The sequence below is a fragment of the Fukomys damarensis genome, unplaced genomic scaffold (assembly GCF_012274545.1).
Source record: "Fukomys damarensis isolate Sample0158 unplaced genomic scaffold, DMR_v1.0_HiC HiC_scaffold_17, whole genome shotgun sequence".
NCBI classification, from domain to species: Eukaryota; Metazoa; Chordata; class Mammalia; order Rodentia; family Bathyergidae; genus Fukomys; species Fukomys damarensis.
Genome location: NW_022900929.1, coordinates 5234986 through 5259150, shown reverse-complemented (window position 1 = coordinate 5259150; position 24165 = coordinate 5234986). Strand labels below are relative to the sequence as shown.

The 24165-nt window shown below is 51.9% G+C and overlaps 1 protein-coding gene across 4 annotated transcripts in view; it reads left to right on the top strand.

Annotated features, from left to right (window-relative positions):
- Rnf216 (ring finger protein 216) overlaps nt 1–14082 on the top strand; it is a 148770-nt gene extending 134688 nt beyond the window's left edge. For all 4 annotated transcript variants that reach the window (XM_010642846.3, XM_010642844.3, XM_010642842.3 and 1 more), the window contains 2 exons: nt 12366–12435; nt 12847–14082. In XM_010642846.3, the coding sequence (XP_010641148.1) occupies nt 12366–12435; nt 12847–13166 (390 nt within the window). In that variant the 3' untranslated portion in view covers nt 13167–14082. The remainder of the gene's footprint in view (nt 1–12365; nt 12436–12846) is intronic.
- Nucleotides 14083–24165: the final 10083 nt, after the last annotated feature.

Genomic DNA, 24165 nt, shown 5'->3' with positions numbered 1-24165 from the left:
CCATCCTGACTGTGAACAGGCTCCTGGGAAATTCCTCTGAGACCCAGGAGAACCCTCGGCAAACTTGTCCTCTTGTCACTGAGGACACATGTGGAAGAAAGGAAGGGTTTGTATACCAGAAGACAAGCCGTCTTCTGTGGCTAGCGAGAAGGAAGTGCACCCCACAGCGGGCAGTGCGCGAGTGGCCCTTTGTAGAAAGCCTATTGTCCCCAGGATCCCATGAGGTGCGGAGTCCTCAGTCTGCACTAGAGCTCCCAGGTCTTCTTGGGCTGTATTTTTTCTCCAGAAACAAAGCACGTCTGCATGTGAGGCAGGTGCTCGTCAGCCTGCTCTCTCTGCTGCTTCCCCCACCACTCCTGACCTGTTTTCTCTCTTCCCCTCCAAGGAATGGACTCTAAAGGTTTCTCAGGTGCTGGTGCTCTGTCTAGTGCCATAGTGTGCAACTGTCCCCTGTTCTCTCTTTGAATTGTTACCTGCTAGCCCAGGAAAGTTCTGTAGTTGCTCAAATAAAGTTTGAAAGGAAGGTCAGGCAAATATAAATCCATCTAATTTCCTCTGGTCACGTAGCCAAAGATTTTGTTCCATTTGTCCTGTTCGCATCAAAACAGAGATCATCCCGGTTTCCTTGATTTCTCACCAGGAGACCGATTGAATTCCACCCCAGCATCTGCTGGGGCTTCTGAGAACACAAAGCCCTTCAGAAGAGCAGTGGAACAAAGCATGCACTGTCCTGCGCCTGTTCTCTGGCCTCATTAACCAGCAGGGCCAAGAAGAATCTCTCATTGTCAGCAAGGGAGTTGTCCCTTCATGGTTTGCAGGGATGTTGGGTTTCAGCCTTAATGAGTGGTGATCGCTTGGGAACAGTTGTGGGGGTGCAGCACTGTCTCAGCCCAGAAAGGAGTAGACCTCCCTGCCTAAGGGCAACGGTTGCCCTCGGCATCACTGAGTCCAGTGTCATGACTTTCCTTGTCCACATGTGGCTGCGTGAATGGGAGCTAAGGGGCTGAGGAGCTATGTCTGTCCCTCGCTGTAAGAGCCACTTCCAGCATCTAGATTCGGGAAGTGCAGCAAGATTGTTGTTCTCCAAGGACAAAACAAAGTCGTTATTTGTCCCAGGTTTTGGCTAGGAGAAACCATGGAGAATTGTTTTCTACAACTACTTTGTTTTATGGTGTCAGATTTTAATGTCTGTTCTGTGCAAACAAAACCCTAGGGCCTTCATGCCCAACTCAAAAGTTGGTGCTGTCCCTGTCTTGTTGTGTGGTTAGGGGGTACACTCATTTTCCCCAGGCCAGCTAAAGGTTGACCCTAATGTTTCTAGCCACTCCTGTGTTTAGCTCTGTAACCTTGCTGAATCATGAGGCAGTAAATGATAGCTCAGCTTCCATCCCAGCTCACCTGTTTCATGCCTGCTCCTTGTCTGAGCAGCACAACATCCTCCCTTGAGTCAGGGCAGGAGTAGCTCTGGCCCCCTCGAGACCCTGGCCAGGAAAAGGGCTTAAAGCTGCAGGAAAGAGGAGGAGGAGGAGGAGAAGGAGGAGGAGCATTTAAGAAATGTTTGTGAGGAAAAGGTAGAAAGCCAGCACTGGAAGGCACTCCAGACTCTAGGTTGGAAACTGATTTTTGGCTTGTATATTTTTTTTAACTTTTTAAATTTATTTTCTGCAAAAGAGAAAAAGAAGCCATATATAGTGACACATGCTATAATCCCAGCACTGAGAGAGGCTGAGGCAGGAGGATCAAAGTTCAAGTCTCACCTGAGCAACTTAGCAATTTAGTAATTTAGCAAGACCCTGTCTCAAGATTTTAAAAGAAAAAAAAAAAGGCTTGGGATATAGCTCAGTGTTACAGCACCTCTGGACTCCATCCCTAGCACTGAAAGAACATAATGAAGTAACCCCATGTTGCTCATTGAGCTCTACAGCTGCCCTTGACTCTATTTCTAATGACTGGGGTGGGGGTGCCAGGGATCAAACTTGGGTCCTTGCACTTTCGAGGCAGGTGGTGGAACCACTGAGCTAAATCCCCAGCCCTCTAGTGACTTTTAAATATTATTATCCCTGTTCAATCCCCAGTACCAAAAAAATATATATTATTATCCCTGTAAGAAAATAGGGGGAAGGAACATCATCTCTGAACTCAAAGAAACTGGCGTCTGTCCCTTCTTCCTTCCCATACAAACACACAGAGTGATGCCCCTGCTCTTTGGGGGGCATTTGGATAGTGTGAGGCAGGGCTCTGGTTGCCATTCTGCAGATGAGAAAACAGTGTTCAGGTCACTTTCCCAGGATTCTGGGCTTGGTCAAACCAGAATGCAAGCCCAGCTCTTCTGACCAGTGTTAGGCTTCTGCCACAGATACAGGGACCACCTGCAAAAACCCATGGGCTCCCAGCTGCCTGAGCCATGTCGGCCTCAAAGAGGAGTGGACCTATGGACCCTCCCCACTAAGCAAGCAGCACAGGGTAGAAGGGGCCTGGTGGGTCTGCATGTCCCATCTTGGGATTTGATGTCACTGAAGGACTTTACCAAGAAGGCAGCACACTGTGCAGTTTTGGTGCAGGTCTCCTTCAGCTCATCCCAGCAGGCCCCAGCCCAAGCACTTGGCCCTGACAGGAGTTCAAACATGGCCACTTTCTACCCCACCTCAGGTCTCATGGAGGAGGAGCTATGGACAGAGGCATTTGGGGGCTGGGCCTCTTTGACCCTAGGAGACAGCTGCAGAGGCCAGCCCCAGCCTGTGAAATCTTTGCTCCTCCCTAGCACATTGTCCAGGCCGGGCTGGCCAGTCCAGCCCAGCTGCACCACATGTGCCTCTCAGAGCTGAGCTCCCCTTCCCTGGCCTCCCTCCCCAATTTCCTGTTGCAGGGAGACAGCTGGAGGTGAGGTTAGGGTCTGCTGTTGCTCAAGCGATCTGCAGCTGATCTGGGAATAATTTGAAACTAAATCTTTAGCTCTTTGGAAGCCTTTCATGAAATCATTGCAGGTTTATTAACAACAGCTGTGGCCACACATGACCTGGCTCCCTGCCCCAACCCCACCCCCAGAATCACAGGAGGGGAAGCAGCAGGCAACTTTGATTCCCGGTCACCTTTCTGAAAGGAAAGAAAGTTAAATGAAGAAGTCCCCCACTCTTCTTTCCAGCTCTCAGGAGACAGGCAAGCCAGCAGTCAGCCCTGGTGACCAGAAATGCTGGAAAACAGGCTTGGGCGGGCTTTTCAGGGCTTCAGCGCAGGCACGTAGCAGCAGTATTGGGAAGCATCAGCTGTAGCCGTGGATCCTGCTGACATCTGACCTACAGAAACGCTCCCCCTCCCCTACAGCCACTTTCAGTTTCTCTAAGCATTTCTCCTCTCCTGACCCTGCTGCATGCACAGAGCTGTGGGTTTTGTGGTAGAGGGACAAGTAAAGAGTTGTTTGTGGGCTTTCCGCTCTTAACTAAAATCTCTGGTGATTTCCACCTCACTTCCTGGGAGTTTCTGGAGCAGCTGGGCCCCTGCCTTCTTCCCTCCCCACCCACCCTGCTTGCTTACACGTGAAGCCGAAGCCGGCCCACCAGGACCCTTTGTCAGGCCTAGCGCTTTCTGTATCCTGCTGAGTGCAAAAGGAAAGGAAGTAAGCCCTCTCCATTAGGATGCAGCCTGCCCCTTCTTTATTTAAAGCACTCTTCCAGATCCACTGCCTGGGCAGGGCCCCACTCCACATTCCTCTTTGATCCTTTGTCCTTGACATTGCATTTGGGTGCCCTGGCCCACATGGGGTGCTTTATACACCTTCCCAGTTCCTATCTTGCGGTCTCACAGGTTCCTTCTGGAGTGGCCATGGGAATTGGTAGGGACACTAGGTGGTTCACTTCCAGCCCAATATGTTTTCACCCTCAGGCTGGTTTTTTCCCTCAAAATACTGAAAATTGAACCTAGAGCCTAAAACATGCTAGACAAACACCCTGCCACTGAACTACATTCCCAGTCCTTTTTATTTTATCATGATAGTCTTCACAGGTCACCTAGGTTGGCCTCAAACGTGTGGTCCTTCTGCCTCAGCCTCCCTAGTAGTTAAAGCTTACCAGATCTGTGCCACTATTTCTGGTGCCAGTCTTGAAAACACTGTCTTGGGACATTTTAATTGCTGACCAGTGTCCTCCCCCTTCCCATCTCAGCTTTAGAAGGGAACCATTTGTGGATCTCTGAAAGTTTTCCCCAAAATTGGGGGTGCCAGAAAGCAGAAAAGGGAACCCACACAGGCCTGTTACACCCATCTTACAGCCCTGAGGCCAGTGAGAGACTGCTGGGAGCATGCTGCATGTGGGCCTTCGAACCTCCACCTGCCTGAGCACTGACTCAGACTGCAAAGGGAAGCCTGGGCATGGCAGGTTCCAGCTACCTTCCACCTCCACTGAGGGCAGAGTCCTATAGGTCCACACCCCCTGCCCCGGCCCCGCTCTTCTCCCGCCTGGATGAGCATGAGCCAGTCTGAGCCTCAGTTTCCTACAGAATCCTCCCTCCTTCCCTGTGTGAGCTGAGCCATCATGCAGGCTGTGTGTGCACAGCACAGTCTTCCAGAGCAGAGGGCATGACAGGAAGCTGGGTGCATACCAGCCCAACCCTTCCCAGCAGTTTTCTGTGGGGAGCAGCAAGATCGGATTCTGTTTTTCGTGTTGTTTTGTTAAACTTTTTCCAAGATTGCTTTAGTGGTTTGTTTTGTTTGGGTACTGGTGATTGAACTTGGGCCCTTGTGCTTGTGAGGCAGGCAGCGGAACCACTGAACCAAATCCCCGGCCCTGTATTAATTATTAGGAAGAGAAATATATATATGAATTCAACTCTCCCTGGATCAAAAATATTTTGGGAAAAAATAGCATCTGTACTGGTTTTTATAGTCATTCCCTAAGCAATGCAGAAAAACAGCTATTTACTTAGCATTTGTATTTCATTTGGTATTATACCTAATGCAAAGATGATTTAAAGTTTACATGAGGTGGGCCAGGATGTATCAGTGACACTGCACCTGCCTCACAAGGGCAAGGTCCAGAGTTTGATCTCTGCTACAGAAAGAAAGAGAGAAACTATAAATACATGGGTGCTGGGTGTAGCACCCATGCTTGTGATCCCAGGCAGAGGCGAGAGGTCATGAGTTCAAGGCCATCCTGAGCAGTGTAACTGGTTTTAGGCCAGCTGGGACCATATAGTGAGAGCCCATCTCCAAAGATAGATAGAAGGAAAGATATTCCTCATTTAGTGACCTACCTGTTTAATGACCTTCAGATTTATCACCTTGTTTTTGTACAGTACACCTTATTTATACAGTCCTGTAATTTTTGTTGGTGGTACTGTATATTAGTACTGTCGTTTTATGTTCTGATTACAGTACTACATGTAAGAGTTATACAAATATAGTAAAAGCAAAATCATCAAGTTGGAGTTCCCTTTGACTATTTCTTTTTTCTGAATATTGTAATATATATACTGTATACAATTCCTCATTTAGCGACCCATTCATGTAACAACCTGATCGCCCAGACCACAGGACCGTAACTCATTGGTTAAATGAGGAGCATCTGTATACAGGAGGGAGCTGCCGGTGTAGCTCTGTGATCAAGGGTTTCCCTGACATGTACAAAGCCCTGGGTTCCATTCTCAAAACTGCAATACCATAAAGGATTCAGGAGGACATGCATACCTTATATGCAGAGGCTTACATTTTTATTAGAAACTTGAGTGTCTGCAGATTTCAGTGTCCACCAAGGGTCCTCCATCAGTCCCTCACAGGTACCAAAGGGCTGCTTTTTTTTTTTTGGTACCGGGAATCGAACCCGGCTCCTTCTGCTTGCGAGGCAGGTGGTGGACCCACTGAGCTAAATCCCCGGCCCTATAATGACATTTATTTAATGTATGTGAGACTCAAATTCCTAGTTTTTATTTGTGGCGAGACTCTCATGGCATTCAAGTAAGTAACTTGGTGGCCTCAGGAGGAGCATGTCGGGCAAGGAAACCTTGAAGTATTAGCTTCCATCCTCAGGATGGGTGGAAATCCTCCTAGTCTACAGCAACAGAGCAGGGCCCTGACCTGCAACCTGGTTTCTAGTTTGTGGGGCTCCCCCTTCCTGCCCCACTCTGGGCAAGAGGGTAATTTTGCACTGGCTGTTCCCCAAAGGCCACCCCAGGAAGGGCAGCCAGAGCTTGGTGGTGACTGAGCTGAGATTGGGGAGAACCATGTCCTGAAAGCACCTTCCCTGCTTTCTCAGCTGCACAGCTCCTTGTGCAGCAGTGTGTTGCCTTCTTTGGCCCTGTTACTTCTTGTGTCAGGTAAGGAGACTGGGAAGACAGAACCATGGTGTTTCAGCACAGGTCAGATGTACTTCAGGAGCGAGGCAGATTGAACAAATAGCCTCCTGACGAGGGTGCACTCGTACCTCCACCCTGGTAGCTCCAGCTCAGGAACTAGTGCTCTTTGTGGCTGAGAGCTCAGGACTTGAGCCCTCATCGCCAAGACAGAATTCCCTGTGCCTCTCTTGCCCCTTAGTCAGCGAGAGGGGCTGCCCACAGTGAGGTCTCAGGCCACCCCTGTTTGAGCATCCTACAGGTTAGGTGGTGGCTAGGGCTGGCTGAGCTCAAAGCTGGAGCCCCAGCTGCCCCTCGTACCTACAACCTCCTTGTGCAGAAGCCAGGGCCACTTTAGGAAATGTAGTGTCTGACCTTGGCAGGCAGTCAGTTCCAGCATCAGAGTTTCCTGTATGTGACTCAGCCTGGGGGCAGAGGAGGGTCGAGCTGGGATCCTACTCAGGTGGGAGGGCAGGCGGCCCCTCTGCCATCCTCTTTCCTCCCATTGTTCCTCGCTTCCACAGCTGAGTTTATCCTAGATTTGTACCATTTCAGTTCTTTCCAGTGTCCCTCCCCCAGGGTCTCCTAAGGGAGAAGTTCAAAAAACTTTCAAAACAATTCATGAATGGGGCCGGGGATTTAGCTCAGTGGTTCCAGCACTTTGCCTCACAAGCGCAAGGACCAGAGTTTGATCTGAAAAAATTAAGATACAGTTTGCCAACCATCCACCCAGCTGCAGGGGTCACTTTTTCTCTCACATAAAGACTTTTTTTTTCTGGTACTGGGGATCAAACTTTGGGCCCTTGTGCTTGTGAGGCAGGCAGCAGAACCACTGAGCCAAATCCCTTGCCCAGGACTTTTTAATTCTTATTAAAGTTACTAAGCACAGCATCCTGTGACTCCTTCCATTTGGAGAGAGTCAAAATCTAAAATATCTGACCCAGTAACAGTTCACTCTGGATTGACGGTAAAATCATAGTTGAGAACCAGAATTTTTTGACTGAAAGGTAAATGCTAAGGGCACTGCCAGACTCCCAAGACAGAGACTGAGGGCAGTGGTCTTGAGGCCACTTGCCAAGAACAGAGGAGGAAATGGAAGGAAGGGCCATGGGGCTGCTTCCTTTCCGCAGCACTGAGCGCATGCCCCAGGAAGCCACTTGGTAGAAGTCAGGCAGGCAGCCTGGACTCCTCCACCCGAGGGGGAAAACCTCTCCTTTCCGTCCCTTACATCTCATCCATCCTGCCAGCCATGTCATGAGGCTGAGGGGCTGAGCGACCAGTCCTCACTGCAGGCCAGACCCATGTGAGATGCCACAGTAGGGTAGAGCTGAAACTGGTCACCGCACAGAAGCGTGGGCTCTGCACAAGCAGTGCCGCAGCTGCTTCTCCCTTGTGTCTGCAGCACCTGGCATGGTCCCTGGTGCACCCAGGTCAAGGCCTGCACATACCCCAGGCCCCCAGATCACAGATGCAAGCAGACAGAACCTGTGGAGTCTGCTTGAGTGGCACCGTGAAGTAGATGATTGTTTGTCCCAGGCCACTGCCACTGGCTCTAACTTTGACTGAGCCATTTTCTTTGTGACCTCAGCTCTGTGCTGTAGCAGAAGTTGGCCTGGATGGTTTCTAAGGCACCTCTTATACCATGGCAGGCTTTAGCGTCCCCCTGGGAGTAGCAAGCATAACTATGTTTAGGTGTAGGGCTAGAGGTCAGAATGAGGTGGGCGATGTGGTACTCATAATAAATGAACAGAGTCAGGAAATGTATCCTTGAACCAGGAAGAACCACTGGGAAGCAGACATATTGGGGGCATCTCGCAGTCTGTACCCTATTTTTCTTTTTTCTTTTTCTTTTTGGTTTTTTGAGACAAGGTCTTGCTATATATTTCAAGCTGGCCTTGAACTCACTATGTGGCCCAGGCTGGCCTCAAACTTGCAGTGATCCACCAACCTTGGCCTCCTAAGTCCTGGGATTACAGGTATGTACCACCATACCCAGCCTACTTTGTGCCTTCTTTTTTTTTCTTTAATTATTTTTCCAAGGCTAGCCCTTGGCTTCAAAATGCAGATGTTTGCCAGCTCCAAATCGAGACATCTCATAGAACTTACCTTGATTTTCACATGGAGACCCCCAGACCGTGTCTCCCAAGGCCTGTTGAGTTGTGGGGGCTCTTTGTGTTGATTCACTCAGTAATTACTTTGTGGGGTTATGTTTCCCCGTGCAGCAGTCAGAGAGGCCAAATGACTACATTTGAGGGTTTGGTGGAGAATTCTGTGCATTACTTGGGAGCTAGACGTGGTGCTCACCAGACTGACAGGCACAAGCATTTTGCCAATACATGCTGAGAACTCAGCCTTTGTTGCCTCCCCTTTTCCCTATCTTTTGTCACAACACCTGGCCAGATGAGGCTCTTTGTGCTGGAAAGACCTGAGTGTTTGGCAGGAATTTTCAGATATCAGTCAGCGGGAGGCCGTGAGACCATGCAGGCCAGACTCAGCCCTCTGGAGTGGACCTGGGCATGTGGAACATTGAATCAGGCTGTCTGCTGACACCACCGACCGCATCACTGAAGGCTCACTCGCTTGCTTGCTTTCTTACTTTTCATGTATGAAAACTTGGATTTTCCCAGTTTGTAGTACAAAACTACAGAGCCCTCAAAGTTAGCAGAGAATGTTACCTGGAAGGTAGTAGCTCACCAAGTGCTAAATGATACTCCATGCCAATTTCTGTTTGAGACATTTTGGTTACGATTCTCCCATAAGCTTGAATTAAGGTGATTTCCATAAACAGTCTGGTTTTTCTTCTTAAGTCAGCTCTTTTTGTTTTAGTTTTTGTTTTTTTTTTTGTTTTTGAGACAAGGTCTCCCTCTGTAGTTCAAGATAGCCTAGAACTCACTATGTAGCCCAGACTAGCCTCAAACTCACTTGATCCTCCTGCCTCAGCCTTCGTAGTGCTGGGATCATAGGTGTGCACTACTATACCCATCCTGTCAACTTTAAGTGTGTTTTCAAAAAAAATGGTACTATCATGAAAATTAAATATGTTTTTATTAGTGACGTTTATAAAATACTGGGTTTCAGTGTGGTATTTTCATACATGCATATATTCTGATCGTACCAAATCCCAGCTAACCCTTTATACCACTTTCTCCCTGCCTTTCTTGCCTTCGTCTTATCTAATAATAGTCTCCTTCTACTTTTCTTTTTTGTACCAGGGATTGAACTTGGGACCTTGCACTTGCCAGGCAGGTGACAGAACCACTGAGCTAAATCCCCGGCCTCTACTTTCTTTTTTTGTTTGTTTTTTGTTTTTTTGGTACTGGGGATCAAACTTAGGCCCTCTCACTTGCCAGTGGGTGCTTTGTGGCTGAGCTACATCCCCGGCCCCTCTCCTTCCGCTTTCATGTCATCATTTTCTCCCCAGTACCTGGGATTAAACTCAAGACCTTGCACTTGGTGGGCAGGTGCAGCACCACTGAGCTATCCCGGCCCTTCACATCATCATTTTTTTTTCATGTCATCATTTTTAGATCCACATGTTTAAAAAAACGTGCCATGCTTGTCTTTCTGAGTCTTGTTTATTTTGCCTAACATGATGATCTTCAGTTCCCTCCATTCTCCTGCAAATGACATAATTTCATTATTTATGGCTGAATAATACTCCATTGTGTATGTATGTCACACAGTGTGTGGTATGTGTATGTTTTCGTCATCCACTCATTAATAGGCACCTAAGCTGTTGTGAATTGTGCCACAATAAACATGGGTTTGCCGTATCCTATGATATGCTGACTTTCACTCTTCAGATACATGCCAAGGAGTGGTAAAGCCAGATCAGATGTAGCTCCAGTTTCAATTTTGGGGGCTTTTTTGGGGGGGTACCGGGGATCGAACTCAGGACCTCAGGCTTGCTGCTGAGCTAAATCACCGGCCCTTCCAATTTTAGTTTTGGGGATTTTTTTGTTTGTTTTGTTTTTTGGTACCAGGATCAAACTCAGGACCTTGCGCTTGCAAGGCAGGCGGAACCACTGAGCCAAATCCCTGCCCAGTTTTAGTTTTTTGAGGAATTTCCATACTGATTTCCATAGTGGCTATATTAATTTACATTCCCACCAGCAGTGTAGAAGAGATCCTTTTTCCCCCTGCATCCTTGTCAGCATTTACTATTTTTTTGGGGGGGGTGTTTGTTTGTTTGGTGCCAGGGATCGAACTCGGGTCCTTGTGCTTGCAAGGCAGGCCACCGAACCGCTGAGCTAAATCCCCGGCCCTTATCTTTGTATTTTTGATGATGGCCATTCTGACTGGGTGCTGTGGAATCTTGAGTGTAGTTTTGATTTCTTAATGGCTAAAGATGTTGAGCATTTTTCCATAAACATACTGGCCATTTGTGCTTCTTTTTGTTTTGTTTCTGTTTTTTTGAGACAGGGTCTCACTGTGTAGTTCAGGCTGACCTCAAACTTGCAGCAATCCTCCTGCCTCAGCCTCCCAGAGTGCTGCAATTACAGGCACGCACCACCACCCCCAGCTCATTTGTACTTCTTTTGACAGAGGCCCATTGAAGTCATTTGCCCATTATTGATTGGTTTGGGGGTGTGTGTGTTGTTGTTGTTTGATTTTTTATGTACCCTAGCTATTCATCTTCTGTAGGAAAAGTAGATGGCAGAGATTTTCTCCCATCCTGTAAGCTGTCTCTTCATTGTGTTGGGTTTTCCTTGCTGTGTAGAAGCTCTTTAATTCCATATGGTCCCTCCTGTTGATTCTTGCTGTTATCTCCTGTGCTATTGGAATCCTTCTCAGGAAGTCTTTGCTTTGTCTGTGGCTTCAGATGTTTCCCCTGAGTTTTCTTTTAGCAGCTTCAAAGTTTCATAGCTTATCCTGTACCTAGGTCTCTGATTCATTCTGGATTGGTTTCTATGCAGGGTGAGAGATGAATTTAGTTTTAATCTTCTACATATGGGTATCCAGTTTTCCTAGCACCATTTATAGGGTTTTTTTCCCTTTTTCACCCCATATCCAAGGGTTTATTTACTTGACAAAAATGCAAAACCCACCACCACTTGTTTAAAAGGCTCTTTTCTCCATTTGTTTTCTGCCTCCTTTGTCGGTATGAGATGGTTGTAGATGTGTAGCTTTGTTCCTGTGTCCCCCACACCGTCCTATCCGTCCATTTTTTTGTGCTGTCACCATGCTGATTTTGTCACTACCACGTTGTGATGTAATTTTAAATCAGGTGTTGTACTTTTTGCCTTTCCCAGTTCTGTGAAGAGTGTCCCTGGGACTCAGTGTGGATTGTGTTGACTCTCTATATAACTTTTGGTGGTGTGGCTGCTCTGACAGCCTTAATTCTGCAGCTCCATGAACACGGGAGGTCTTTGCATCTTCTCGTGTCTTCTTCAATTTCTTTCTTCAGATTTCCGGAAAACTCATTGTAGCAGTCTTCAGGTTGGTTAGGTGTTTTCTGAAACTTGTGAAGGGAATTACATTCCTGATTTCTTTGTCCCCCACTTGCCCAGCACAGTCTGAGCTTCACCAGGGGTTTTGCACACACTGACCTCAGGGTGCCTGTCTGGTCCCTGTCTCAGGCAGGGACCCAATTTCATGTTGATATTGTCATTTTGAACCTAAGTATTGCATTTGGGAAGGGGACACAGCAAGATCTCTAACAGGATTGTTCTCACCTCCGCACCCTCCCTTGCTAGCTCTCCTCTGGGAAGTGCAGACCTTCTCCAGGCTCTGCACGGGGCTGCTGGGCCCGGAGCATGAAGGCGGGGCTCTGAAACTTCTCGGACCCTGCCCAGCCTGTAGGCTCCTTCTGGGGACACTGCAGTTGTGCGAGGAAGCAAACAAGGGTGGAAGTGGGCAGGAGAGGTGTTCAGCCTGTGACCTCGCACCTTGGGGCTGCAGCTTCATCCTTTTTTTTTGAGACAGGGTCTTGCTGTGTAGTTCAGGCTGGCCTTGAACTCAGCGATCCTCCTGCCTCAGCCTCCCAAGTGCTAGGTTTACAGGCATGTGCCACCATGCCTGGCTACCCTCCTGTTCTTTGACTCTAGGAAGATGATGAGAAGCTAATCGAGGAGATCCAGAAAGAGGCCGAGGAGGAGCAGAAGAGGAAGAATGGAGGCAAGTGCTGTCCCCCACCACAGCCCACAGCCTGGGGCAGGATGGGCGCTGTCCCTCAGGGCATCACTGCTCATCTGGGGAGCCCATCGAAGCGGGGGTGCAGCCTGGGCACCTCATGATGGTGGGGGTCGTGAGGATGGGTTTGAGCTCAGGAAGTTGATGCCCTTTCCAAGGTGGGTGGGGGTGAGCAGGAGCCTCAGGTGGTGTCACCATGTGGGCTGGATGAATGCACTGCCTCAGGGCTGTGGGGTGTGACACACTGGGTTTCCGCTCCTGTAGTGATGGGGAGGGTGGGGCTAACACATTCATCACCGCTGCAGCCGCTCCTGCGCCCTGAGGGTCGGAGGCCAAACCTGGCAGCATGTGGGGGACCCCCACCCACTCCCCCACTAAGTTGTGCCCTCCTTTCAGAAAACACCTTCAAGCGAATCGGGCCCCCGCTGGAGAAGCCTCCCGAGAAGGTGCAGAGGATGGAAGGTCTGCCTCGGCCAGTCCCGCAGAACTTGCCTCCGCCACAGATGCCTCCCTATGCCTTTGTGCACCCACCCTTCCCCCTGCCACCTGTGCGGCCCATGTTCAATAACTTCCCACTCAACATGGGCCCCGTGCCAGCGCCCTATGTGCCCCCTCTGCCCAACATGCGCATCAACTTCGACTTCGGTGCCATGCACATGCCACTGGAGCACAACCTGCCCATGCACTTCGGCCCCCAACCACGGCACCGCTTCTGATGGCCAGAGCTCCAGGGGCAGAGGGCCCTCACTTGGGCCCAGCTCTGCCCTGGTGTTCCCAGTGAGGATGGCCACTCAGTGCTCAGGTGGGCTGATTTTTTCCCCTCCATCCCAGAAAAGGCCACTGTTCCTCTGAGCAGGTGCCCGTCTGGCTCTCACTGAGCTGACATAAGGGCAGCAAAACCCTCTTCCCCAGTTCTGCCACCATGGCAGTCAGCATGGTGGCCCTGGCTGTGCCCAGGCCCTGTGTCTGCTGTGTCTTCAAGCCCCTGCAGAAAGAGGCAAGAAGAAATATCTGGCCTGTCCCCTCCCCTGAACAACAGAGCCATCCAGGCCCATCCACAGCACAGCCAGGCCCCTAGTAGACATTGTAGCGAACAGCAGTGCCTGGAGAGAGCTAGGGTATCTGAGCAGCCCCCAGGGAAGCCGGGAATAGCCTAGTATTCCTGCTGTACCCCCACAGCCTTGGCCCAGCGGCCCGCTGTCTCTCACACTCGTGCTTCCTCAGAGCTGGACCCTGGGGCGCACATCAGCTGTGGGCCTCTCCCTTGGGCCCAGCATCAGCATCTGGGCCTCCCCATCTTGAAGAGGCTGCTCTTGGCCCAACTGAGGGTAGCAGCTCCATGGGCACAGGCCTGGGGCGCACAGTGTGGGGGCTGCATTCCTCGGCCCTCAGCAGCTCAGACCCCATTGCCATCATGGCACCCACTCAGGTCAGACAGCCCAGAGGACCATCCCATTGTTCAGCTTTTATTTTGTTGGGTTTTGTTTTGTGGAGCGGTTTTTGGTTTTTTGAGACAGGTTCTCACTTTGTAGTGCAGACAGGCCTTGACCTCACTGTGTATCCTAGGCTAGTCTCAGATTCTGGGCGATTCTCTTGCCTCAGCCTCCTGAGTGCTAGGATTATAGGCGTGCACCACCACACATGGCTTGTTTTATTGTTGATCTGAAGCACTTCCTCCTATTCACATACTTGGAGCTTTAGCCTGTGAGAGCCTGTTCCCTCATGTCTGGAAAGGCACACTGAGGGCAGCCACCCCACACCAGGCAGCAGCTGAGGACTGAATGACCCTGACACTCAGACCAAATGAAAAGGTCCATTCTCAGCAGCCATCACAGGGGCCTCCCACAAAGCCTGGTTCCTGGGGCTTTACTGCCATCAATCAGGTGGCCATGGCTGTTCCCCAGTATTTGGTGCCTGCTCTCCCCCTGCCTACTGGGTGCTCCCCTGTGGTTACCATGGAGACAGGCGAGGTTCTGATTCTGGGCCAGCCCCTGTGTCACTGCCATCCAGCGCAGTCCTCACACCCAAGAGGCTTCGCTCAGGCTGTCACCGGGCAGCCAGCACTTTCTTGTCCCGTGTTGACCGTCCTAATCCTTGTCTTGTGACCATAGGGTTCTAGGAGATGGCCTGGGGGGAACAGGCACCTACACTTGCTTCTCAGATGTTTATCCAACTCTAGGCAAAAGACCCGAGACGTGTCCTTCCTGCCTCGGCTCAGGGTGAAGGCTTTGAGGCAAGGCAGCACCTGCGTGGGGTGGCAGGTGGGTGGGCGCCCTCCCCAGGTTGCACTCATGGCCAGGATGACAGTGCCTTGGAAAGGTGGGCTGTGCCCCGAGTGACAGGACCCTCCAAGTACCTTCAATGCAAACCACATCCTCCACTTTTCCACTGGGAGTAGAGTGGGCAGCAGTTGGCCCCACAGATGGGAGGTGACCCCAAGCACTGTCCCTCCAAGGTCTCAAGCCACCACGTTGGTCTGGGAGCCCAGTTCCGGCTGTGTCCTGTTCCCCACCATGGGGCTCCATCCAGGGCTGAGGCAGGACCTGGGGGTGGAGGTGACTGCTGTTCCTTCCAATAGAGTCGGGACCCATGGAGATGTCTTTCCACACTAGTCCAGCTGTCTCCAGCCGCCTCAGCTCCAAGGGAGGGAACCAACCCCCTCTCTGCCCACTCCTACGGCGTCTGGCCCTGCATGTCCCCAGGCTGCAGGCCCCAGGAGCCCCCATCCCTCCAGGTCCCTTGGGTCCTGGGCAGAGCTGGGAGGCTCCTGCTCTGGCCCCAAGGGTCAGGCCCTGCTGGTACAACAAGAGGGCCCACAACGCAGCTGGCACCTTAACCTCTGGGGCAGGAGCCTGCCCCGCCACTGTCCCAGTTTACTTGCCTTAAAACTGGAGAGGAATCTAGTATTTGCACTTAGTAGAGGATGTAAGTCTGAAGGAAAGTATGTGTGCATGATCTGTCACTTTGTATAAAATGGCAAAAAAGGGGATCAAGTAGTTTATTAAATGTTTTACCTTGTAGTAAAAATAAAGTAACTGTTTAAACTGCTGTGTGTAAAAAGCCTGTATCATATGTAAGTTGGACTTTTGTAAATAAATGTTTGTGCATTCTGCTCCTTCTGGATTCCTTTCTCCACATGCAGAGAACCCTCCAGGTCCCCAGGAGGGGCTGGGTTCCATGAGAAAGGGTGAGGCCCCTGCTTCTGCCGGGAGGAGTCAAGGCCCCTGAGGCCGTACTGCCTGTGCAGCCACTGGGCCAGATGAGGCACAGAAGGCTGCTTGCTTCCTTTCTGGCTTGGAATCCCCCACACCCCTCACTGGCAGCACAGCTTCTCCCCTAGTCCAAGGGGCCACAGCCAGGGTGGGCAGGCACAGGCCCCAAGACCCTAAAAAAGGCGGGCCACATGGCAGGCTTCCAAAAGATAGGGGGTGTCCCTCTCTATACTTGCTACTTTTATTGAGCAAATTTCGGGGCATTCATTTTAACTTATCTTTGGTTTTTGAGACAGTGTCAAACTCATGGCTACCTCCTGCCTCAGGCTCGTGAGTGCTAGGGTTATAGGTATGCACCACCATGCCCAGCTATTTTGGTACACCTGAGAGGAACAGTTTCAAGACAAAGTTACTCACATTCCCAACTTCTAAGTAGGTCAAGGTGTGTACTTTTTGTTGTTGGTTTTTTGAGACAGAGTCTCAGTATGTGACCCAGGCTGACCTTGAACTCAGGTGATCCTCCTGTGTCAGCCTCCTAAGTGCTGCTCCTCGTGTTGCATGTTCACAGCGATATCACAGGCTCTCCTAGCCCTCAGCACCACGGGCTGTGTCTCCCTCTGCGTCCCCCCTGCTCCCAGGATGCCACCCCCCTCCTGGGTGCTCCTCGGTGTGACCTTGTCCCAGGCTGCTCCCCTCCCTGTGGGGTGGCCCTTGGTGACACCTGGAAGCCCTCAGATGTCCCAGGAGATGTGTCCCCAAGGTGAGGCTAGGGCTGGCGTGTCCCTCTGTGTGCCAAATGTCAGTGGCTCTGCCTGCCAGTACCCAGTGGCAGGTGGGAGCCTGGCCCCTGCAGTGGCCGTGGCATTCAGCAAGTCTCTGGCTCCAGAGCTGGCCACACACCTGACCACGTGGGCAGCAGTGCATCTTCATCTAAACAGCATGTCTTCCGTCAGAAGCCCCTGTGGCTTCTGCTGCGATGCTCCCACCAAGCTGACCTCGCCTGCCTTCCCTGCCTCCCTCCCTGCAGCTGGCCCACTGGCCACAGTGGTGCCCTGCCTCCTCCTCACCTCCTTGCTGCTCACAGCCCCCGAGGCTGCCGTGTGCAGCCCCTGGGTCCTGGGTCCCCCGCACCTTGCCCTGAGTCAGGGCTGTCACACGAGCAGTCTGGCTGTTCCACTCCTGACTTCCTTGGCCCAGCACTGGTGGGATGGTGCGGGGAGGCTCCAGGTAAGCTCAGCCTGGGGGTCAAGTTCCTGTGGCCCACCTGCCCAGCCCAGCCATAAGTACCAGTGACACAGCTGTCCTGTGAGCCCCAGGCTTGGAGTCCCCACTCAACAGCCCTGTAGGTCTGTGGCCCTGGGCAAGGCGCTCAGCCTATCACCATTCAGTGAAGTGTGTCAAGACAGCAACTCCTTGGGCTGTGAGCATCAGTGCTGCAGGCAGGACTAGCACAGGAGGGCACAGCAACCCTGGTGCATGGCCAGGTCAGTGGTCATCCCTTCCTGGCTGGCCCTAGAATTTTTTTTTCAGTCCCTGAATCTCAGATCTTCATGCTGAGCTACATCCCCGCCCTTGTTATTTTTTGAGACAAGATCTTAACTAAATCACTAAGTTGCCCAGGATGAGCTGGAACTTTGGCTCCTCCTGCCTCAGCCTCCCAGCAGTCTGGGGTTGCAGGCATGCACCACCATACCCAGCTCATCCCTAAAATCCCCATCCATTTGGGGCCAGGTCTGTGCAGGCCCACCAGCCTCTCAACAATGATACCAAAACCAGCCTCTGATACTCCTGCGCTGGGTCCATCTGCACCTGTGTCTGCTCACCCGGGGGCCTAGGCAGTCAGGCGACACAGAAACACGCACCCAAAAACCAGACAGATGTTTGGAACCAGGATGAGGGGACCCAGGTACTGCACACTAGGGCAGGTGCTGTCCCTGGAGCAGTCAGGTGTGGCCCTGGAGAGGAAGGTGGCCCAGCTCCTGCCTGCCTGGAGCATCTGCTGTGGACTCCAGAGCAGAGTCCAAGTCCCTGCTGCAGACGGCCCCAGGGATGCACTCAGCACCATCAGGCAGGACCCACACCCAGGCCAGGAAGAGTTCCTGGGAAGGAGGCTGCCACCCCCAGGGCCCAGCCCCAGCTCCCCTCCCCAGCTGACCCTGCCCACTCCCTCCTGTCCCCTGCTTCTGGTGGCTCCTGCCATACCCAAGGTGCTGCTCCATGCAGTACTCAGTAGGCGGGCCTCAACTTCAGGTGCTGCTGCCAGGGGCCCTGGGGTGCTGCCATCAGCTGGGGTTCACTGAGGTCACAGCCCTTGCCCTCTGAGGTCCAGCTTCTCTACAGCACAGACGCCACTCTGGCTGTGGGGAGTTGGTGCTAAGCACTTGCCCTCTTAGTGAACACGGCAGACCACAGGCCACGCAGGGGCAGATGAGCTGCCACACCAAAGGCTACCTGTCCTTGCCCACATGCACACCGGTGGTCACAACCTGCAGAGGCACGGGGATTGCAGCTGGGAGGCAGCTGCCCCAGCTCACACAGGTGGTTCTCATCTCTCCTGTCTGCCTGGTGCTTGTTTGGGGTTTTGTTTGGGGTTTTGTTTGTTTGTTTGTTTTTGTACCTGGGATCAAACTCAGGACCTTGTGCTTGCAAGGCAGGCAGCATAACCACTGAGCTACATCCCCAGCCCTATCTGCCTGGTGCTTGGGCTTGGCTCTCTCCATCTCCCTTTCTGTCCCCTTCTCCTCTCCCTCTATTTCTTCCTCCCCTGTTCCCCACCTCCCAATGAAGAAGCACAAATAGCACAATGGATTATAAGAGTCAAAAATAAAAACAAGTCCATGGGGAACCCAATGTGGTTGCACACACCTGTAATCCCAGGCACTCTAGGAGGCTGAGGCGGGGGGGTCACAAGTTGAACCCAGCCTGAACAACTTACTGATTTAGTGAGACCCTGTCTCAAAATAAAAACTAAAATGAGCTAAGAATATGGTTCAGTGCAAAGTCCCAGCATTCAACTCCCCATTGCTGCAGAGTATTAAACAACAAATTGTAGGTAAAGAATCTGACCTTCAGGAAGCCACACAAACATTAGCTTAGCTGTTTATGGAATCAGAACACAGGTGAAGGCTCTTTCCACCTGTGGTGGCAAACAAGACACCTGGTCAGTTGAGCCTCAGTTTCCCCGCTGGTAAAATGCAGAATTGGCTGGGCAGCCTGAGCAGCCCTCCTGGCTGTTCTAACAGAGAGACTGAGGGCTACAGAGAGGTCCCCGAGCGATGATGACAGTGCTGGCTTGGCATTATTCCTACCAGACCCCCGAACATCGTGTGTTTGGAGAAACAAGCTGTGGCCACCCAGGCCCAGTGCATTCCTTGCCTGTAAGAAGGCAGGGAGGAGGACACCACGTGACAGCAGCGTAAAAACCATGCTCTGTGCGTGAAGCCAGACGTATGACACCATTTGGGTGAAATGTGTAGAGTCAGCAAAGCCGTAAAGACAGTAGATTTGGGGGTGCTCAGGCAGGCATGGTGGGCTGGGGCTGAGAGCTAAAGGCCGTGGGATTTCTGATCTCCTCTCTTTTTCTTTTTCTTTTCTTCAGTACTGGGGATGGAACCCACAGCCTCATTCGCTCTAAGCAAACCCCTGAGCTGCACCTGCCGCAGAATTCTAAGGGACCAGAGACACCAAATGAGAATCAGAAGGGTTTATTAAGGTGAAGGCCAGCTCAACAGACTCGTGTCCCAGGGCTGGGTGATAGAACAAAGGAAAGTTCCAGATTTTATACACTTAGTCAAAGCAGGAGTGGTCTTTCTAGTGACGCAGTAAGCGAGCTTACCAGAATAGGACAAGGGTGGACAGTTCAGTAATTTAGACTTGAAGAAGACAGTGTCTTGGGCCAAGGATGAAGCTCAGTGGTGCCACACCAGCCTGACACGTACAAGGTCCTGAGTTTGATTCCCAGTACAAGAAGAAGAGGAAGACGAAGATGAGGAGGAGGAGGGGAGGGAGGAGGAAGAGGAAGAAGGAAGAAAAGGAGGAGGAAAGGAAGGAAGGAAGAGAACAGAGTGTCATAAACTTGTTCACAGTGCGAAGGATTTTAGCTCAATGGCACCACGCCTGCCTCACACATGCAAGGTCTTGAGTTCGATCCTTGGTACTAAGTTCTGCGTTCCACCTCAGTCCTTTTTTAAATTTTGCGACAGGATCTAAGTTTCCTAGGCTGGCCTCAAGCTTGCTATCAATCCTCCTGCCTCAGCCTGCAGAGTCGCTTGATACAGGTGTGCACCACCTCACCCAGCTATATTTAATAATTTTTTAAATACATCAAAAGGGATTAGTCGCAGATTACACTGTGCCAAGGAAAAGATTACTGAACTTAAAGACAGCAGTTTGGAACCATCTAAAACAGAATCAAAAGACGTGCTCAATTCAGCAGCACGTATACTAAAACAGAATCAAAAGAAAGGCTGGAGGAAAAAAAAAAGAGCAAAACAGGGTGGCTGGGCAAAATAGTTCATGCCTGTAACCCCAGCAGTCTGAGAGGCTGAGGCAGGAGGGTGGCAAGTTCAAGCTCAGCCTGGGCAATTTACCAAGAACCTGTCTCAAAATAAAAATTTAAAAAGTGCTAAGGAGAGCCAGGGATTTAGCTTAATGGCAGCACGCTTGCCTTGCAAGGATGAGGCTCTGAGTTTGATCCCCAGTATAGAAAAAAGAAAAAGTGCTAAGGATGTAGCTCAGTGTGAAGATCCTGGATCCAATCCCCAGTACCACAAAAATAAATAAATGATGATGATGATGACATCAGTAAATAAATAAATAGGTGCACCACCCCGCACCTGTAGGGACAATAGCCCATAGGAGGACGCCAGAGGCAGGTCCCGGAGCTGCAAGGCTGTGGGCACACAGGCCTCCCTGGCCACTGGCTCTCTTAGGACACTTTTCCTGGGGCCTTGAGAACTGGGAGGCTTCTAGTTTCCCACATCCTGACCTGCTGGCCGTGCTTTGGGAGAAGGGAATCTCGAGGGCCAGAGAAAGGGCCGCGAGGCCCTAGGCTGCCCATGCCCAATGTCTGCCTGGCCCCTCTGCTGACCTCAGCAAGTCCTCTGTGCTCCGAGGCCTGTTTCCCTGTGTGTGCAAAGGGGAATTGGCCCCTCACAAACCTGAGCAATTTCCAGGAGAGGAGCAGCTGTCCCACTGGGAGTGGGGTAGCCAGGGCTCCCCACCTTAACTGGGTCCCCAGCAGGCACCAGAGAGGACAAAAACTAAGGTTGCAAGAAAGCTCTCGCTGCAGTCAGGACTGCTGTCCCCAGATCCTCAAGTTCCTGCCCTGTCCCTGCCCCCAGCAGCTGGCCCTTTGTCACTGTGTCCAGGTACAGACAGAGCTGGGGCTCCCGCCATCCCTGCACCCCTGCTCTCCACCCACTCTACTCCATGGCTCCTTGGGTCACAAGGACTGGGGAGCAGACAGCCCGGAGGACCTGCCCAGGTCCTTTGATGCTGACCCCCTTTCACCGGGCCACTGTTCCCGGGAGACTGTGGCTTGCTCGCTGCCCCTGCAGGGCTGGCCTTGTCCTTCCTGGACCTGCCCTCCACGCTTGGCTCCTGCCTGCCCAGCTCCCCTGCTCTACCCTGACGGCGCAGCATTTCCTCTGGCCGTGGCCCGTGTCCTCTACCTGCCCCCAGTGACACCTCACAAGCTGACTCAGCCAGGAGCTGCCGCCCACGGCTGCCCCACACCACAATCGCAGGCTCTTCCCCGGCGCCAGCCCACCCGTGAGCGCCTGAGGGCCTTCCCCATCCAGCCTCCTCCTGCCCTCACCTCGCTCGCTCTGTGGACCACAGGTGTCCTCCGCGGCCAGCGCAGCTGCTCTCAGGGAGTGTTTTGCCCACATTCCTCACACCCCACCCCCGAATTCAAGGCCTCCGGAATGCAACCATCAGGACATTTGTCCCTCAGACCCAGAGGCAGAGGCCCCTCTCTGCCTGCTGTCCCCAGGGTGGGTACATTCCCTCAGGGTGCCCATTCCACAGGCCCTCCTGACGGCCTGACCTTGACAACCCATCCATGGGCAGAGCTGAATGACTGCCAACAGAAAACAGCAGAAACTGGGCGTGGTGGTGCACACTTGTAATCCCAGAGCTCAGGGAGGCTGAGGCAAGAGAATGGCAAGCTTAAGTGCAGTCTGGGCAACTGTGCTAGACCCTGACTCAAAAATAAAAAAGGACTGAGGATGTAGCTCAGTTCAAATGCCCGGGGTTCAATAATCCCCAGTGCTTTTGGTATACATGAGTAAATTACATATTCTGCATACCTGTCCTTTGAAAGCTATATGAATTAACTATATATTTTCCAACTCTAAAATAAAAATAAATAAAACCAGGGATGGTAGCACATTCCTGTAAACCCAGCACTTTGGGAGAATAAGGCAGGGGGATTGCCACAAGTTCAAGGCCAGCCTGGGCTACATAGTGAGACCCTGTCTCAAAATCACCATCATCATCATCATCATCATCATCATCATCATCATCGCCAGTGCAAGAAAAGAAGAGCTGTGGCTTTAGCTCAGTGGTGCCGCCACCTTCCTCACAAGCACCAGATCCTGAATTTGATTCCCAGTAAGGAAAAAAAAAAAAATAAGAAAAGAGGAATAAACAAGACTTTACAAGGTGAAGTCAGAAACATGCCCAACTTGCTCCCAGATTTCTTGGGATAAGGATGCTTAGACCCCAACTGGCCCGAGTTGGGAGACCCCATGGGGATACTCCAGGCAGCCATCCCAGCCGACAGCCTGACTGAGGTCCCTGCTGGCCAGCATCACCAGAGCTGGTGTGAAGAGGACACTGGAAGCCTTCAGCCTTCGTGTCTTCCTCTCAGAGGCCCTGGATGTGGACAGAATCAAGCTGTCCCCACTGTGCCCCAACTGAAGCACCTGACTTCCACCTTCCTTCCTGGCATGGCCCTGGCTTCAACCCTCTGTGCCCAACAATAACTGCATGGACTCCTAACCGGGCCTGGGGACCCCCACCTGTGAGCCCAGCCATCAACACCTGAGAGACTCAGGAATTGCTCCCAAGAAATTTACCACAGGGCTTGGACAAAGGTCCCGGATGTGACACCATTGTTCCTGACGATGGGCGATGTGCATGCCCGAGTGAGGGCGAGGTAAATAAGACAGAGGTGCACAGAGTCCCCTCCCTGAGGGGGACAGGGAGGTCTGTCAGGGCAGATAGGAAAACGCAACTGTGGTTGACACTATCAGGAGACAGTAAGGGAGGCCGGCTGCGCAGGGCAAAACCTTTGCCCTTCCCAGATTTGGGCGTTGGGGTGAGAGGGCGTTTCCTCAAAACAGCCCTGGAGCAGCCAGAGAAGCGGCCCAGGGCCGTGCACACTAGAAATCCCAGCACTCTGGCAAGGCTGAGCCAGGAGGAATCCACGTTCAAGCCCTGCCTAGCAAAACTAAGCAAGACCCTTTAAAAATAAGAAAGGGCTGGTGCCAGAGCTCAGTGTGAAGGCCCTGGGTTCAACCCGCTCCCCCGGGGTGCGCATGCAGCATGGATTTATACCACAATCCAGCCTTCTTCTGGATATAGACCCAAAAGAATTGCAAACAGGAACTCGAAGAGTCGTTGCACACCCACGTTCAGGCAGCATGATTCACAGCAGCAGGAAGGTGGGGGAACCCACGCTCCCGGGACTGAGCAGCCCCGGTTCAGAGAACGCTCTCAGGCTGCGGAAGGAAGGGACTGCGGTACAGACGTGCTGCCACACGTGTGGACATTTGGTGACCTCAGACACTGGTTTAAGGACAAATGCACTTCCGGCCCCTGCATGGGGCGCCCAGAGGAGTCCTAGGCATGGAGACTGAGGCAAAGCGGGGCGTGCCCGGCATGGGGCGGGCATTAGTGTGCAGCGGGCACCGGTGTGAAAGTGTTTCACACTCCGATCCGTGCACTCCAGGCCGGTACAAGGGGTCAGCGATGCATGGATCTGGCCATAGTTAAATTAAGACAGGCCAGGCTGGGGATTTAGTTCAGTGGCACTGGCCTGCCTTGCAAGCACAAGGTCCTGAGCTCGATCCCCGGTACAAATAAATAAAATTTAGATTCTGGGGTCAAAACAAGTAGCATGATGATGTCCCAGGAGCAGGTGCCCCAGGGGCTCCCCACATTCCCTCCTCCCTCTCCCAGGGCTAGGCCTCCTTGCCCTCCTGCCCACCTTCACCCTGCAGCAGTGGGCAAGGCTAGTAGGGCTATGGGCACACAGCTGGCCTTTTCTGCTGCTGGGCAGTGACTCAATTTTTCTACTTTCGCCCTAGTCTGGGGCTGCTTGGCGGGGGCACAAGCCTGTCAGCCAGCACCAGTGAGACGGAGGCAGAAGGATCTCAGGTTCGGGCCCAGCCTGGCCAACCCAGAGATTAAGCAAAACCCTGCCTCAAAATAAAAAATAAACGCCTTAAAAAAAAAAAAAAAAAAAAATTATTCTCTCCGAGTCTGACACAAACGG